Here is a 17467-nt window from a genome sequence, read left to right as displayed (position 1 = left end):
TACAAAATCTTTACTTCTAACTGTGTTTGCAACACATTCTGCAACCAGTATTCACATATCCCACTGAATGTACCAGCAAAATTGTATGACTGTATAACACACAGTTCCGGAGATTGAAGTTATGAACAGAGATGCGTGAAAAACTGCTGCATCTTGCAGAATGTTTAAATTTATTACTTAGCTGCTACTACCTTTATTTGCAACACGTTTTGTAGACAGTATCTACATCAGCTGTTGAATGTACCAACAAAAATATATCACTGTATAACACATAATTTACGAGATATGATGTCAATCACTGAGATGCTTGAAACACTGTGGCACCATATATGACATTGTACTTTATTACTTCTTTACTAGTAACTCTGGTCACAACATATTTCACAGACAGTAGCCACATATACTACTGAATGCGCCTGCAATATTATATCATTATACACCACATTAGTTCAGGAGACACAATATTATAAACATTAAGCTGTGTGAAAATGAAACTACAGGCAAAATTCGCTGGTGATGCGAGAGACATATATTCAATATATGTGAAACGTATCTAACATGTGCATATGCAGGCAATGCCACTGGGTTAAAAGCTCATCCTAAACCTGGAATGATCACAGCCAACTTAGATACACATATTAGTTACAATCTGGAGGAAGGGTTACGGACCACCAGCCTCCTACTGGGGTGAGCATAACAACACACAGTAAGACTGAGGGAGGAAGGCATGCATTGACTTCGAAGCAGAAGGAGGGCATGGACAGAGAGAGAAGAGGGAGGAGCTGCTCGCCAGGGGGGGGGAGGAGGAGGAGGAGGAGGAGGAGGAGGAGGAGGAGGAGGAGAGGGAGGGGGAGGTCGACAGAAAGGGAGGAGGAGGAGGCGGCTCAGCAGATCAGAGAAGGAGAGGGGGGAGGGGGAGGAGGAGGAGGTCGGAGAAGAAGAGGGAGGAGGAGAAGCATGTTGATAGAGGTGGTGGGGGAGGAGAAGCACATTCGAAAAGGCGGCAGGAGGAGGAGTTTGGCAGAGGAGGGGAGGATGAGGAGCAGCAGATCGACAGGGGTGAGGAGGAGGAGGAGGAGGAAGAGCAGTGACCGACAGATGGGAGGGGGGGGGGGAGGAAGAGGTGCAGCAAACCAACAGAGCAGGGAGGAGAAGCAGTAGTGGACCGACAGAGGGGGGAGGAGGAGGTGCGGCAGACTGATATAGGGTGGGGCTGGGGGAGGAGGAGGGGCAGCAGTGGACCAACAGAGGGGGTGAGGAGGAGGTGCGGCAGACCGACATAGGGCGGGGGCGGGGGAGGAGGAGGGGCAGCAGTGAACCAACAGAGGGGGAGGGGGGAGGAGGAGACCAACAGAGGGGGGAGGGGGAGGGGGGAGGAGGAGACCGACAGAGGGGGGTGGATGAGGAGGGGGAGACCGACAGAGGGGGGTTGAGGAGGAGGGGGAGACCGACAGAAGGGGGTTGAGGAGGAGGGGGAGACCGACAGAAGGGGGTTGAGGAGGAGGGGGAGACCGACAGAAGGGGGTTGAGGAGGAGGGGGAGACCGACAGAAGGGGGTTGAGGAGGAGCAGACCGACAGAGGGGGGGGGTGGAGGAGGAGGAGGAGGAGCAGACCGACAGGGGGGGGGGTGGAGGAGGAGTAGACCGACAGGGGGGGGGGGTGGAGGAGGAGTAGACCGACAGAGGGGCTGTGGAGGAGGAGCAGATGTACAGAGGGGGGAGGTGGAGGAGGTGACCGACAGAGGGGGGTGGAGGAGGAGGAGGAGGAGGAGGAGGAGACCGTCAAAGGGGGGTGGAGGAGGAGACCGGCCGTGGGGGGGGGGGATGGAGGAGGAGCAGACCAACAGTGAGGACGGGAAAACCAGAACAACAACCAGGGATCGGAGGAAATGACAGAGTGAGGTGTGAAGGAGACGGGCAGAGGGTGGCGGGGGGGGGGGGGGAAGTATATGGACAGGGAGAGGGTGGTTGGAAGGAGGTGGGAGGAGGCTGATAAAGAGAGGGGGAGGGGGAGAAGGAGATGGGCAAAGGGACAGTGAAAGAGGAGGAGCTGTACAAAGGGAGAGGGGAGGATGAGACCCGAATGTGTATCCAATTTGTACACACATTTAGCAATTGCTAATATTATTTTGATATGGTGCTGTCTCAAGTTGTATATTCAAAATCAGCATAAGGTCAAAAGAAATCATGGAATGGAGATGGCACACCAAGTATAGGGTACCTGTGATTCTTATGATTTTTGCAAAAATAGATGTACACTTTTGCCTCTGCAAGAAACTCCTAGGAGATCTAGCTTGTCTATGAAAGAAGTAACTTACAATACAGTCATACAATATACCCTCTAAGGTTCACTAGATGATTCAATATTGAACCACACAGATGTATTGATTGCTTATTTTCTCATAATACAGGGGCCTAATGAACACCAGTTTGAGATACTACAAGAAAACTAGTGTACATTAAAAATCACAAGAAATTAAAAATTTGCAGAAGCCTACAGGTAACAACTTAATAAATACACTTCCAAAACAGAATTATTATGGTGGCAATGTTGGCATGAGATATTTTCGCCATACCTGTACTTACTTGTCAATAAGCAAACCCTTGTATTTTGTGTTGATTCTATTCACTTTCCTGTTTCAGGTCGATGAGTATTGATATTATATATCTCAATAATTTTACTGTTTTGTATAAAATGGCCACAATGCTTTTGGAGCTTTATTACTCTGCATTTTAAATATAAATTATTAAAAACCTAATTGTCACCTTTTAAACATATGTAAAATTATATGTTGTATTGTTCTAACATACTATCTCACGTGCCACAAAGACAAGATAATACTGAATGTTGCATTCAGATCAACATCCAGTCTCTTATTTTTTCTTTTATTTGCTTTTTTTTATTTTTAACTGTTAAAATACAATTCATATCAAATACCTGTTCACATTTCCACCATAAAGTTCTGATAGAAAATGAGAAAGATCTTCTCTAAATTCCCAGAGTCCACAAGGAATACCATATTGGAAAAGATACGGATTTTCTTTCTCACGTTCCTGGAACACAAAAATGTTCTGAAAATGACAAAACTAGAATATTTTCAAAGCAATATATAAGACTTGCCAAAAAAAGCATTTTAAGATGGCTGGCGTGTGAAAGAGCCGACGGACTTGTGGTATGCAACAATAAATACTGAATAGTACGACAATGTCCAGTGTTTGCACTAAGATCTTCTCTGAACACTTTTTTCCCCTAAGGAGCTTTGCAAGAGAAAGCTATATGTTTCGTTGCATATGGCAGCTTAATTCAAAGATTCTATGGCTACACTTCCAGATGTGCTCTGTTGCCTGCAGAATGTCTAAAGATACTCAATTTCTCTTCATGTCTTTCCCAATATCTCTTCCATCACCACCTCTGCTGCATTTTTTATTCATGCTCTAGGAGTCTGTACATCAGGAACTGGCAAACTGAATACTTTATCCTTACTACAACCCCAGGAAAGTTTATAATTAAGGGAAGATTTTATGCTCAACCTGCACATGAAAAAAGAGAACTTTTGAATCACACACACACCGTGAGATCTTGTGTTGGTAAGAAAACTCAGTTTGCAGAATTAACTAGTAAAATTAATCTCTTTAGCAAGTCCAAATGGGGCCATGCAAGTTTTGCAAAAATCTACTGAGTCCTTCAATAACTGTGGAGAACAGCATTATTCACTTATTTGTTCTCTGTAACTTTATGACAAATTGAAGATTTTTTTTTTTTTTCAACTTACTGGTCTACACAACTAAGCCTTTTTTCAGAAAACCATAGACAGACACTAAGTACATTTTATATAACATGAAGGTTCAGAAGACTGCAGTAAGATTAAGACAGCACACCACATTAAGGCTCTCAAGATAATTTACACTTACACACACACACACACACACACACACACACACACACACACACCAAGTCTATCGACTCAGACAATCATTGAGAAAGAATCATTACAGGACAGAAAGGAGGGAAAATAAGGATTAAGTCCCACTGTAGATAAGGTTATTAGAGATGTAACAAAGACGCAGAATAGATGAGGGTGGGGCAAGATGTGGGTCGCGTTCTCTTCAAAGGAACCACACTGACACTAGGCTTAAGCAGGTTAGCAAAATAATGGAAAATCTACATGGGGATGGCTAGATGATGATTTCAACACTGCTCCTTCAAGAAGCATTCACACTGCACAAACTTATTTAGCAGCACTTTTAGAGTACATTTTTTGCTCTATTTCTGTGTATTGTTAGTTCACTGGAATTTCAGGTCAAAATGAGAAAAATCATTGAAAAATGTGAGATACCATATAAAAATTAAAATAAATCATAAAAAAGTAAAGGAAAGCAATTAAACAAAAAGTAGAAAATGTTAATACACTATTTTAATAACCTGGCTTTTTACTTTTGCGTCAATGATTTTATAATCAAAGCCACACTAGGTACCAAATAAAATCCAAGAAACAAAACAATATCAGGTAAATGGGGGAAGGAAGCCGATAAAAAACCCATGATAAACAAATCAAGAAGAAAAAAATTAACTTTACTCTCTTATACACATAATAAATTGTTCCCTTGTCTTTAGGCTTTCAGAGCAGAAAATACTACTACTTTGTAGCGTCGCATATGCATTACTTTTGTTTGTACTCTACTTTCAACTCTGCTTAAAATACTTCAGTTTATTGCTTTACTGTAAAACTGCCTTTAATTGGAGCTTCCAACAGTGACTCATTCATATTATAGTCATAGAATATCATGTTCTTTTCTTTGTTTTTGTTTTGTGAAGTGCACAATTTTACATTTCTGAACACTTAGAGCAAGTTGCCAATCTGTGTGCCATGTTGAAATACTATCAGGATCTGACTGAATATTTATGCAGCTTCTTTCAGATAATACTTCATTATAGATAACTTCATCATCTTCAAGAAGTCCAGTTTTACTATTAATATTGTCTGCAAGGTAATTAATATATAACATGAACAGCAAGGGTCCCAATACACTTTCCTGTGGCACACTCAAATTTACTTCTACATCTGATCATTACTCTCCATCTAAGACAACATACTGTGCCCTCCCTGCCAAAAAGTCCTCAATCCAGTCACAAATTTCACATGATACCCCCATATGATTGTACTTTTGGCAATAAGTGTGAGTGTGGTACTGAGCCAAATGCTTTTCAGAAATAAAGAAATACTGGTCACACTATTCTGAGAGCATTTGACAACGGGAAGAAATTTACAAAGGGCAACAGATACGCATATGCTTAATAGCACTAGGAATCCAGTTTTTTAAATTGGATAGGAAGAATTAACACCATAATCTGAGAAAAAGAACTACTACTATTTGAGATCAAAGCATCTAGAACCAAGAAGAGAGACCTTTATTTAATACAAAAGACTAACTCCAATCAAACACTAAGGGTACACTGCAGACAACACTACATCATCTTTATCTTGCTATAAAAAAGCAGAAACCATACACAAAAATTCAGAATGTCAAGAATAAAACAAAGGTAGTTTGGAGTATTTACAGGAATTAAACTAATCTGAAGGCAAATGTTACTCAACTGCCTAGTGGCAGTAGCAGTAGCAACAAGACAGACCCTGGCTAGTGCCTGATATAATTTGGGAAGCCTACAAATAAATGGCTGGTTGGGGATTTGATCCTGTAAAGCACCAAACCATTCCAGCTTATCTCTTTTCACTTTTTCTCATGTGTGAATCATATCTGACACCAATTAAGTCACTTGTAGGCTAATCAACTAATAATTTCTGATTCAAAGGATGAGGATTAAGGCTGTGATTGTGTAGATCAAGCCATCTTTATTAATCAACAATGGAAAACCCAGGATTGAATGTAACAGTATTATTACAAGGATAGTTGCTACTCGCCGTATAATGGAGATACTGAGTCACTCCCTCATGCAAATGCAACCTTTCATGTGCATGCAACACTCGCACACATACACTCACACAAAACACAAACATACACTCAAACACGCACACACAACAACAGTTGGTCTTAGCAGCCAGAGACTGCGGTTATGTGTGTGTGTGTGTGTGTGTGTGTGTGTGTTGCAATTACATTTGCAAGTGCGTTTATTTCTGACGAAGTCCTTGTTGGCCAAAAGCTCACTTTCTGACAGTCTTTTTATTGTGCCTATCTGTGACTCAGCATCTCCGCTATAGGGTGAGTAGCATCTATACTTTTCATAATACTGTTACATCTTTATTAATCTATTTTCTATCTAGCAACTGGGAATATGTGCACATGTGTAGAATGTTCGCTTGCAAGCCAAAGCCGTGAACGGCCAGTGCTAACAGAAAATGACGGGCAGTACCAAGCACTCCCTGTCATGCTGTTCTCACATGGACCCTAGTTGGCAACTTAAAAGGCTGGACACCAGATGAGAGTGGAGGACCTCCTGGTCCTTCCCAAGGCAGGTAAGCTGGAAACAGTACTGTCCTGCTGGCAGATGCAGCAGTCTTCTACTGTGAAATTTGGAACGCAAAGAACTGCACACAGACTTGGCAAATACACTGAAAAGATAGCCTGTGGCCACTCATCTCCCGCATAATGGACATTTTACAATCTGTCCTTTCTGGCTGAATGCTTTCAACATAGGACATTGCACTTTGGCTGGTGAGTTTGCAAAAGACAGGTGGGACGAGGGAAAACTCTTCTGTCCTATAGTCCTGAAAGCGATGTCTTGAAAGTCCTCAAAACAACAGCTAAGAAACTGAGGTCACAGACTGATTTTCAAAATGTTTTGAGAGGAGATCACATATTGGTAATTGAAGACATGAGCCTCTGATGTAAGCCTGCTTCCCTGTGATTCTCCAAATGGTTCAAGTGGGAGAATGGATGAGTGGAGGATGATTTTTACACAATCCGTAGTAGGTACAGTTAACAATATTAAAAATTACACAATAGGATAGCGCCAAGTGAACTTCAAGCTCAGGGATAAGTGATGTTTATCGAAGGAAACTCTGAGCAAACCAAGCTTACAAGACTTGTGCTCTGATTACTGTTGAAACATTCTTGTGGCAGATTTCAATCTAGTAGCGGCTTTTTCTTACAACTCGTTTGAGTAACAGCTATTTTCTCTGATGGCAGACTTGCTCTTGGATTGCAGACTTTGAAGTAGGGAGATGAAGTTCACTTGTAAAGCAGACTGGAGTGGACATCCATCAGTAACAATCAAACACATCGACATAATAGTTAGAATATCTGGCAGCGATGACCACTTAGAGTGGTACGGAATTAAATATATGCTAGTGTTTCAGTAAATTCAAATTGGTTTTTCATGACTAAGTGAACAGGCAAGCTGCATATAATTTCATGTTCTCTCTCCAGCATGACCATGCAATCACAGGTTTCATTCTGTATAAATGTTGTATGGTCTTAAACATACCATGCAGCCAGTTTCCATATTAAATTATCTTTGCAACTGTATCACTGCTTATTATAACCTTGTTTCATATCTAATTTTTAATCTTAATCTTGTACTGTCCTTTATAAATCTGTGCACACCAAGATTAATCTGGACCAAGATTTTTTGATTTGTTATTAGTAAATCCCTTTCAAGAAGTTAGTTAACAGTAAATTATGGGACTACCTGTACTTGGAATTCAGTGCCAGGGCCTTCCTTTTCCCCTAATTGCATCAGTCAGATACACTGAGCACTTAGCTTTTATTAAGAACTAAGTTTCAGGGAGCGATCTGCCACTCAGCATATCAACTACAGGGCTCACAGCAGTATTTCGAAAACTGCATTCCTCTCAAATCCTTGTCTAATGACTTAAGCATGTACCACATCACTCAGTAGTATTAAAATAACCTAAGTGACAACATTACACTGATTGCAGAAGAATATTTCAGTAATTTAACTGAAGTATTATGAACCCCAATATCAAAATTTTTAAAGATACAGTAGTACTAGTAGTAGTACGCTACCACTAAAATTACAATGCCGAGAAAGACAGCAAATGGTAAAATTTTACTAACTGTGCATACATGATATAGTAGGGAGAATACAAGAATACAAGATTAAATTTGTATATGGTGTGTGTGTGTGGGGGAGGGGGGGGCAGCGAAATTTATTAGACAGAGCTGCCATCTCTGGTAGCAACAGTAGCTCTGCCACAGCTGAGCATCGAGTCAAACTGATCTTGGAGACAAAAGCAAGTCATTCCATACTGCTCCAACTCAATGCCAGAGTTCACTGATCATAGCAGCTGAGAAGTGGCACAACAAACGTTTTAAACGCATCTGGAGGCAATCCTTGAATGCCTTCTATATCACTGCAAGTCATGTCAGCATAGGTAACATGCAATCTTGCACTAACAGCTGCTGTCCAAATTGCCAGCTAAGTGAACCACAGGTGATTGTGTTGTGTGACAAATGGAAAAATATAATCACGCAGAGTGCTGGGTGAATACAACAATGATGAACACAATCGGATAATTTAAGTCTCCTCACAGCCTGCACACAGATTATGTCCATTGCTGTACGTGGAATCACGATTTGGCTGAAAAGATGATATACTTCTATGACTGAGTCCAATGTTGTTGGTGAAGCACCAGTCAGGAGTGTCTGCTGCATCAAGGGAAGCCATAACAATCACTGCAGTGTTGACAGCCCTTGGCACTCCAAGAGTACATCACGTTGTCTGTGTGAATACTTCCTTTGTTGTAAACAAGACCATATCCTATGGTCGAGTCATTGTCAGAAGATCCCTGACAGCTGATTTGACTAAACATCTATGTATGTAGTGTTACTGCACATTCCCACACACTGTTGTGTGTGGCCCTTTTTAACCCCCAGAAATTCATACTTACATGGGAGTCATGAGATACTGACCAGCACAGACAGTAATATTGCAGAATGATGAACTGCAATCCTGATAGGCCACAAACCTGCCACTGTGAACTTGAGTCACAAGCTGCTTGATATTTCTCCTTGTTACACTAAGCATTACACAATCTTCTGACAAGAAACAAATATTCTAATGAGTCTGTGAGCAATCTTCCCTTATATAGAGAATTAAATAAGATTACTTTATTAATGCAGCATAGCTACTATGATAGTAGTTCAGATCAAGATGCTGTCAAAGAGGTGCTATGCACTGCCAGCCTGGACACAGCAACACTAGCATGTGAGCAGGGCATGGTAGATACTCAGCAGTGTGCAGTGTGCAATCTTGCACTAACAGCTGCTGTCCAAATTGCCAGCTACGTGAACCACAGGTGATTGTGTTGTGTGACAAATGGCACAAAATATAATCACGCAGAGTGCTGGGTGAATACAACAATGATGAACACAATCGGAAAATTTAAGTCTCCTCACAGCCTGCACACAGATTATGTCCATTGCTGTACGTGGAATCAAGATTTGGCTGAAAAGTTCAGATCAAGCTGCCGTCAAAGAGGTGCTATGCACTGCCAGCCTGGACACAGCAACACTAGCATGTGAGCAGGGCATGGTAGATATTCAGCAGTGTGCAATCTTGCACTAACAGCTGCTGTCCAAATTGCCAGCTAAGTGAACCACAGGTGATTGTGTTGTGAGACAAATGGCACAAAATATAATCACGCAGAGTGCTGTTCCCACAAACGTGCTGGAACAAACCAGATGCTGTTTTCTTATGAAGCTTTTTGTCTCGTGCTGTATGATATGCAGTATAACAACCATGCTTCCCCATGGCTCTGTGGTAAAGTGGTGAGGAGTTGCATGTATACAGCTTTATTGTTTTTTTTTAATTATTATTATTATGGTTTTAGGGCGCAAAACTGCTATGGTGCATAAGCGTCCATTCTGTGGCTTAGTGAAGAATAGTGTATACGGCTTGTGATGATTTTCGCTATTCAAACTGTTTGCATTTCATAATGGTTTTCACATTCCAAATTCCACAATTAATGAACCAAGTGCTAGCTACTTGTCACCATAACTGGGCTGTACTGACAGTGTTAACAGACTTCAGTATCCTGGTATTAGCGCACAGTACCATATTTCACAATGAAGAAATTACTCAATACTGTTCATTAGTCATGAATCCAGAATTTATAAAACTTTGGAAACAGTAGCTGCCACAACGGAATCAGCTGCGAAAGTATTATATAATAGAGATCGTATCTCCCATGAGCTGGTGCACATTATGCTCATCTACAACCATGGTAAATACAATGTGACATTATTACAGTGGGGAAACTGTGTTTGGTGATGACATGGGATTTCTGGCACAGTCTGCAGATGAAACACACAAGAATGTTTGAATTATGTCAGCATACAGTAGGCAAACAGTGAACACAGAGATAACAGAGTGGATTTTAGATGAAATAGGGAAAATAACATTGTCAAATGCCGATGTATGATAATTCTACATGCTATAATGGCATCAAATGGAAAATTGTGAAAATATCACGATACAGAATGGCTGACAAATTATGCAGACAATGCTAATGTAGTTATTAGTCAATTATGGAACTTAGCGCCCTCCCAATATCATCAGCTGCAATGGTTGGTGGACCCAAGGAACCTTTTGAACCCTTTTAGCCTCTCCTGTAACAAAGTGGCAAACGTTTTCATAATAATGCTTCAATGAGCTCTCAGCTGACTATTTGCAGTACTGTGAGTAATATCGACCATTAATGATACAACACAAATATCTTGTGTCTGCTTGCTGAAGATACATGTTTGCAACTTGGCCATTGATATGCAATCAATCAAGAACTAATCATGAGCCATCTCACCTGGACTCCTCATTATATTATTTGGCATGAGACTAATTTAAGGAGACTAATTTGGGCGTTTACATTACCAGTACACATTTCTTTGTTAGTAACATCACAGTACACTCGTTTCTTGAAATCGTTTTGGGTAAAGTAGAAACTTTAATGTTAGCCTGACTGATATTTTTAATATTTTATTTCCCCTCGAAAAATAAAAAGCCCCTTCTGTTATTGATGTAGAACATCTGAAAGTAGGACTAGGTAAAATGGCATAGCAGATTGAAGTATTAGAAAATGCTCCTGCAAGCAGACTGTTGTCATGCTTGTCATTGTTTCACTTGAAGAGACAACAGCTTTATTATAGTTTTATTATACGTGTAGTAACAAGCAAACGAATGGCAGGAAAAGGTACTGTATCTAGTGCTACGTTTTACCATGTACACAGAAATAAATACAAAAAACTGTGAAACACAAATCTTCCGCACAAAGAGAATTCACTGCAGGAAGTCTTACCATTCTGTGTAGTGTCGCGTTCTGCATGATTTCCACACAAAGCCTCAGGTGATCTGGGCCTGGAGCACCAACGGACAAATTATCGTGATCCTTAGAATAAACATTAGTAGGCCCTCCATCGAACAGATGCAAGAGATGCGGATCGTCGCTTGCTTTCGCGCTGTCCATCATGGTTCTCAGTTGAACGAGCTTCCTTAACAGATTACTGCATCCTGCGACGTTAACGCGCCGCATGTTCATCAAAAGCATGTTATCTACCCCGTGACACCGATTACGTGTTATCACTGTACAACTCCCGGCCGCACAAGAAGGGTATACAATCACAAACTGTGATCCTTTACGTAAGAGGTGTTTTCTCATTCAGTTTCACTGTACTTGCGTTAATTCGGCTTCACAAGCCATATCAGCACGGAAAGCTTGCGAGGGAAAAATAATATAAAAAAAGAAATACTGTATTGTACTCGCATGTTCTACTCTTTTCTGTCTGTCAGCTCACAGCCGACTGTCACAAAAGATTGTGCACACTGCACTACAGGTTTTTTCCTACGTTAAAAGTTGATAGTTTGATACCCTTACAAGTCAGGCTGCGCTTGTCATACGATCCCTATCTGCATCACTACAAGTGCAGTCTGCGGATCAGCGTCACCGCTTTCTGTCAATCACAAAGTTGTTTTATTCGAGATAGAGTTAACGTATTCTCCGCGCACATGCTTCTGTTACAGCTGTAATTCTCGTGCTTTCGCGTCTTTTTCATCTTTATTGTTTGCATTAGTTCCGAGGCACATTGTAAAGGTTCCTCTACGACTTTGGTAACTTTCCTATAATTTTTCTTCACAAAATATGTCAAATATCTGAAAGTGAAAAATGATCTAGACTTTATATCAGCAGTTAGACAAAAGAAAAAGGTACACTGTACATAAACGAAAGCATATTTGAAATAATTTTCAGTAAATACGCTACATTATTTTGAAAAAACAAGTCATAACATCAAAATTGTTTTTGACTCTATTTGACATTTAGAAAGAAAACAAATAGTAGCATGTATAGGGGTTAAGGAAAATGTAGACACTAGACACTCTTTGAAATTTAATATCTTTGGATGGAAATTTCGTTTAATTGAAATTTTGGTTGGTAGCGTAGTCAATTGTTTTCTCAACAGATCTCTGCGCACGTGTTCCAGCAGATGATAGTGTAGCAGCCAGCAATGAATGTAGTAAGAGTGTCGTTTGAGCGACGCAAGGCCATACTGAAGTGGCATTGGAACTATGAAATCATGATGGAGGCACAACGGCAATGGCGTACTATGTACAGCTCTCAGCCACCAACACGTACAACAATTTATCGTATTTGGGATAACTTTGAAGCCGACGGTATTGTTCAGGATGTGCATAAGGAAAGCCTGGCTGACTAAAAATATCAACAAGTCCTACTTCCAGTGCTTCTGTGTTGCAACATTATTCTAGGTCACCTCAAAACTCTGTGAAGCATGGTGCACGTGAAAGTGGGGTAAGCCGATTAAGCATACGACGAATTGTGAAGGCTGCAAAGTGGAAAGTGTACATTCCACGATAGCTGCACGCTATGAACGAGAATTAACCGGATGTAGGAATGTAGAGCAAATGGTTTGAAGGCATGCTTCGCGAGGATGATTGAAATGGAAATGAGCGTATGGCATCGTTGGCCGGGAGGTCCCTATTTGGGGAAGTTCGTCCGCCAAGTGCAAGTTTTATTTCATTCGACACCACATTGGGCGACTTGCGCGCCAGTGATGAGGATGAAATGATGATGAGGACAACACAACACCCAGACCACGAGCGGAGAAAATTTCCAACTCGGCCGGGAATCGAACCCGGGCCCACTTGCATGGGAGGCGAGCACGTTACCACCCAGCTAACCAGGCGGACGCGTGGATGAATGGTTTGCAGGGATGGTTATCTGGTCTGACAAGGTGCAATTCAAACTGTATGGTACTGTAAAGCGCCACAACTGCATGTAGGCCTACTGGGCTCCCGAAAATCCTCATGTTCACGTGGACAAGCATGTTAATCTACCTGGTGTTAATGCATGGTGTGGTCTGTCACCACGCAATTTGATTGGCCCATTCTTCTTTGAAGGTTTTGAAACAGGGGGAGTGTATCTTAATATATTGCAAACACCCATTTTTCCTGCCGTCTCAGAGACGTTTGGAAATGAAAGATTTTACCTACAACAAGCTGGCACTCCGCCTCGTTACCACAGAGATGTCAGAGCCCACTGGGATGAAAATCTACCTGGACGATGTATAGGCTGTAGAGGAGCTGTTGAGAATCCACCACAGTCTGCAGACCTAACACCTCTTGACTTCTACTTATGAGGAACCTTAAAAAATGGAGTTCATCAACAGAAGCCAGCTATGAGAAACCATCAAGAGTGGCTAACACACTGGAAACGCTGACAACTGTCGTTTGGTCAACAGCTCAGAAGCATCGACGTTGTTAAGCTGCTAAAGGGGCTCAATCTGAACACATAAAATAACATTCCCCCATGCAAGAATTGTAATGGCATATCATTTCATTCACTTAACATTGACTATCAGAGAGTATCTACATTTCTGTGTAGTCTTCTTTTTCATGTGCCTTTGTCCCAAATCGGCAGAGGGTCATTATGTATATCAACGGATTTGAAATTGTTAATTTAATAGGTGGCTGGATGCCCTTCCTGTCGCCACCCCATAACTGCTCAGGTTTGCATGTAGTGTAGTGTTTTATAGATGTATGTGAAGCATGTGACTGAGGCAGGACCTGGGTACCAGCACAATATTCACCTACAGAGATGTGGGAAACAGCCTAAAACCCACATCCAAGCTGGCTGGTACAATGAACCGCATCATTCATCTGCCAAGCAGATTTGATCCAGGGCCAACACAGCTCTCCATCCTTGCAGCAGTGGTTTAACACGTGTAGCGATCTGGGCATGTATACTATGTACATATACAATGTATGTATTGCCTTCTATATATTGACTGATGTGATTATATGTATAAACTCTGATGTTTTGAGGTTTTTGTATGTCACTTTTTCTATTCTTTCACCTCTCAGCAGTGTGGAAACTTACCATAGAAGCTTTGTCGAGAATGTTTGTTATATATTGTGCTTTGACGATTAGTAAACTCAAGCTTTATTAATTCCTCAACTCTGATACTACATGAAGTACAAGCTGACTTTTAGTGTTATAGATAGTATAACAGAGTATTTATACTCTATGGTATGTCCACACGATGCTTCTTTACATGTATGCAATCGCTGATGCATGGGAACAAATGTGCAAGAACAAAAATTAGTAGAAACAACAAACTTACCCAAGCATGTTGATCTGTCTGTACATTGCCTCACTGTGCAAGAAGTCTGCTATGCATTCATAGCTTTGCTTGACAATTTGTTCTGTGTAACGAAAGGCGACAGAAAAAGCAAACACAGTGTTGGTATCATAGGCCAAGCCCATGAGTGGGTAAAGTCGTACCTACAAAACAGACAACAAATGGTTGATGTCTTGTACAAAGGAGACAAAAATTTAATTTCCTATCATTCAGAACAACACTGTGTTAAATATGGTATGCCAGAGGGTTCTGTACTGCAACCAATCTAGTTCTTGCTGTTTGTAAATAACTTGGAACAAACCAGCCATAACTATAAGTACATTAAATATGCTGAAGATACAAATATTCTTATCAAAGGAAAGACCCCAGAAGAGATCCAAAACTAAATAAAAAAGAGCACTTTACATATATCAGAACGGTCCACAATGAACAACTTAATAGCCGGCCGAAGTGGCCGCGCGGTTCTGGCGCTGCAGTCTGGAACCGCGAGACCGCTACGGTCGCAGGTTCGAATCCTGCCTCGGGCATGGATGTGTGTGATGTCCTTAGGTTAGTTAGGTTTAACTAGTTCTAAGTTCTAGGGGACTAATGACCTCAGCAGTTGAGTCCCATAGTGCTCAGAGCCATTTGAACCATTTGAACCATTGAACAACTTAATAATAAACACACAGGAAAGAAACATCATACATCTACCACACAGTGCAGAATAAACATCCTCTAACTGCAACCATAGAACTGTTAGGCAAAAGACTTGAAACTGTAAATAGCACCAAATTTTTATGAGTTTGATTAAAGATGACCTAAGATGGCAGAACCACACACAACACATATGTAGTAAATTAAATGCTATTTGTTATAGTATTAAAATTATTGTTGGATGCATATCAATGCAAGTCATAAAAATGTTTACTATGTCCAAGTAGAAACGCTATTAAGATATGGTTTAATTTACTGGGGAAATTCACCACCCAGCAAAAGCTGTTTCATTGCACAAAAAAATTATGAGAGCCATGGAAGGCACACCATCTTGATCTTCATGGAAAACATCAATTAAAAAAGCTTCATATACTTCCATTACCATATCTCTATATCTTAGAAACAATAATGTTTATAAGGAAAATCATAGACGACAACAGTAAGATTGCTCCAAAAAAACAAAATGTCCATTCATACAACACAAGGAATAATCAAGATTTACATGTGCAGTTCACACATACAACACTAAAACAACTTATGTAGGGTGAAAATTAATAAAACCAACAAACTACAGGAATGGATTCCTGACGGCCAACCACGAAAAAAGGTCCTATGAATAGAGGTACGGAAATATATCATTGCCACGGTAGACAGTGCTGCCAAATGACAGTTCCTCTGACCATGTGCTGTGCGTTCCTTGTGTATTGCAGCGGATAGGGACAGTAGCGGATGTTATGCTTGATACTCATAATCCTACTTTGGTTTCCACTATCTTGGTTGGCCACTTGCTTGGAACTCACTTTATGGTTTGTCTAAATACCCTGTACGTAGAACCCAGTCCCCTGAATCTGGCGTATGCACGTTCTACTGCCTCATTGCATGTTCGCCAGTCTGAAAGAACCCATGATCACACAAACTCCCAAAAAGGGCTTGATATCTTGTGTGATATGGTTGATGTCTGTAAGGGTACTTGTTTTGGTGTAGCTGTGCTGCCTCTCGACTGTTTCTGTCTGCTTGGCCATACACAAACACCATCTTGGCTTGTTCCCAACATGAATACTGGACCATTCTGCTGCTCACAGTACGCTGTGTCAGTCACACAGTCTGCTACATAAAAGTAACACGTGGCTCATAGTGGAGGAACTGTAATTTGTGAGCGCCGTTTACCGTGCAATGGTGCATTTCCATACACATGTTGATAGGACATTTTTTCTACCATTACCAGTCAGGAATCCATTCCTGCAGTTTGTCGGCTTTATCAATGTTCACCCTGTACACTAGTTTGAACTATTTATTTCGTATTTCGAAATAAAAGATTTAAGTGATTATTCCTGAAACTGAGAAATACTTAAGGCCCCTGAGAAATACATAAGGCAGGTTCTTAGTTGGTATGTGTCGGTTAATTAACTTGCAATGTGTCATTTGCATTTTATTTTATAAAAAAAGTTGTTTACACAACTTTAACTACGAAAAATTATATGTAGAGTAACATCCCCAGACTCGACAAATTTGGGATTTTCTTAGAACTAGAATGCATCAGAGTAGAGGTTGTTTTTCCAATTTTATATTTTTTGCATAATCAGTGTTCTACTTCTAGTAGCCTATTGAGAAGCGACACATTTCTTTTGTTCAGATGTCAGGCTACTCAGTTGTACTATTAAGTCACCACAGCATGAGCATTTGTTCACAGTTTTGATATACACGTTTCATAAATTTCTTACCTATTCTTCTTTGTTTTCCTACTTCGAAAATTGCAAAAATCTAATTCTTTATAGTAAGATAAGTGGAGACTCTTTATCTAATACTTGACTCTCAGGGCATACATCTCAAAATTTTTTTTCAAATAATATTTAGAAGTGGCAGTATATATATCTTTGTTTGCTTGTAATCATCTATAAATTTAACCTTGTTCCCTTTGTCTGTTCATGTGAACAGTCCTGAGACTGGTTTGATGCAGCTGTCCATGCTAGTCTATCCTGTGCAAGTTTCTTCATCTCCCAGTACTTACTGCAACCTACATCCTTCTCAATCTGCTTAGTGTATTCATCTCTTGGTCTCCCTCTGCGATTTTTACCCTCCACGCTGCCCTCCAATGATAAATTTGTGATCCCCTGATGCCTCAGAACATGTCCTACCAACTGGT

The 17467-nt window shown here is 40.8% G+C and overlaps 1 protein-coding gene across 1 annotated transcript in view; it reads right to left on the bottom strand.

The window, feature by feature from the left end:
- LOC126253407 (2-aminoadipate transaminase) overlaps nucleotides 1-12087 on the bottom strand; it is a 66705-nt gene extending 54618 nt beyond the window's left edge. The window contains exons 1-2 of the mRNA XM_049954715.1: nucleotides 11274-12087; nucleotides 2939-3054 (exon numbers count right to left, since the gene is read on the bottom strand). Of these exons, the coding sequence (XP_049810672.1) occupies nucleotides 2939-3054; nucleotides 11274-11633 (476 nt within the window). The 5' untranslated portion in view covers nucleotides 11634-12087. The remainder of the gene's footprint in view (nucleotides 1-2938; nucleotides 3055-11273) is intronic.
- Between the last annotated feature and the right edge of the window lie 5380 nt (nucleotides 12088-17467).

The sequence above is a fragment of the Schistocerca nitens genome, chromosome 1 (assembly GCF_023898315.1).
Source record: "Schistocerca nitens isolate TAMUIC-IGC-003100 chromosome 1, iqSchNite1.1, whole genome shotgun sequence".
NCBI lineage: Eukaryota > Metazoa > Arthropoda > Insecta > Orthoptera > Acrididae > Schistocerca > Schistocerca nitens.
The sequence above is the reverse complement of the archived record's forward strand: the minus strand, read 5'-3'. Positions and strand labels throughout refer to the sequence as shown.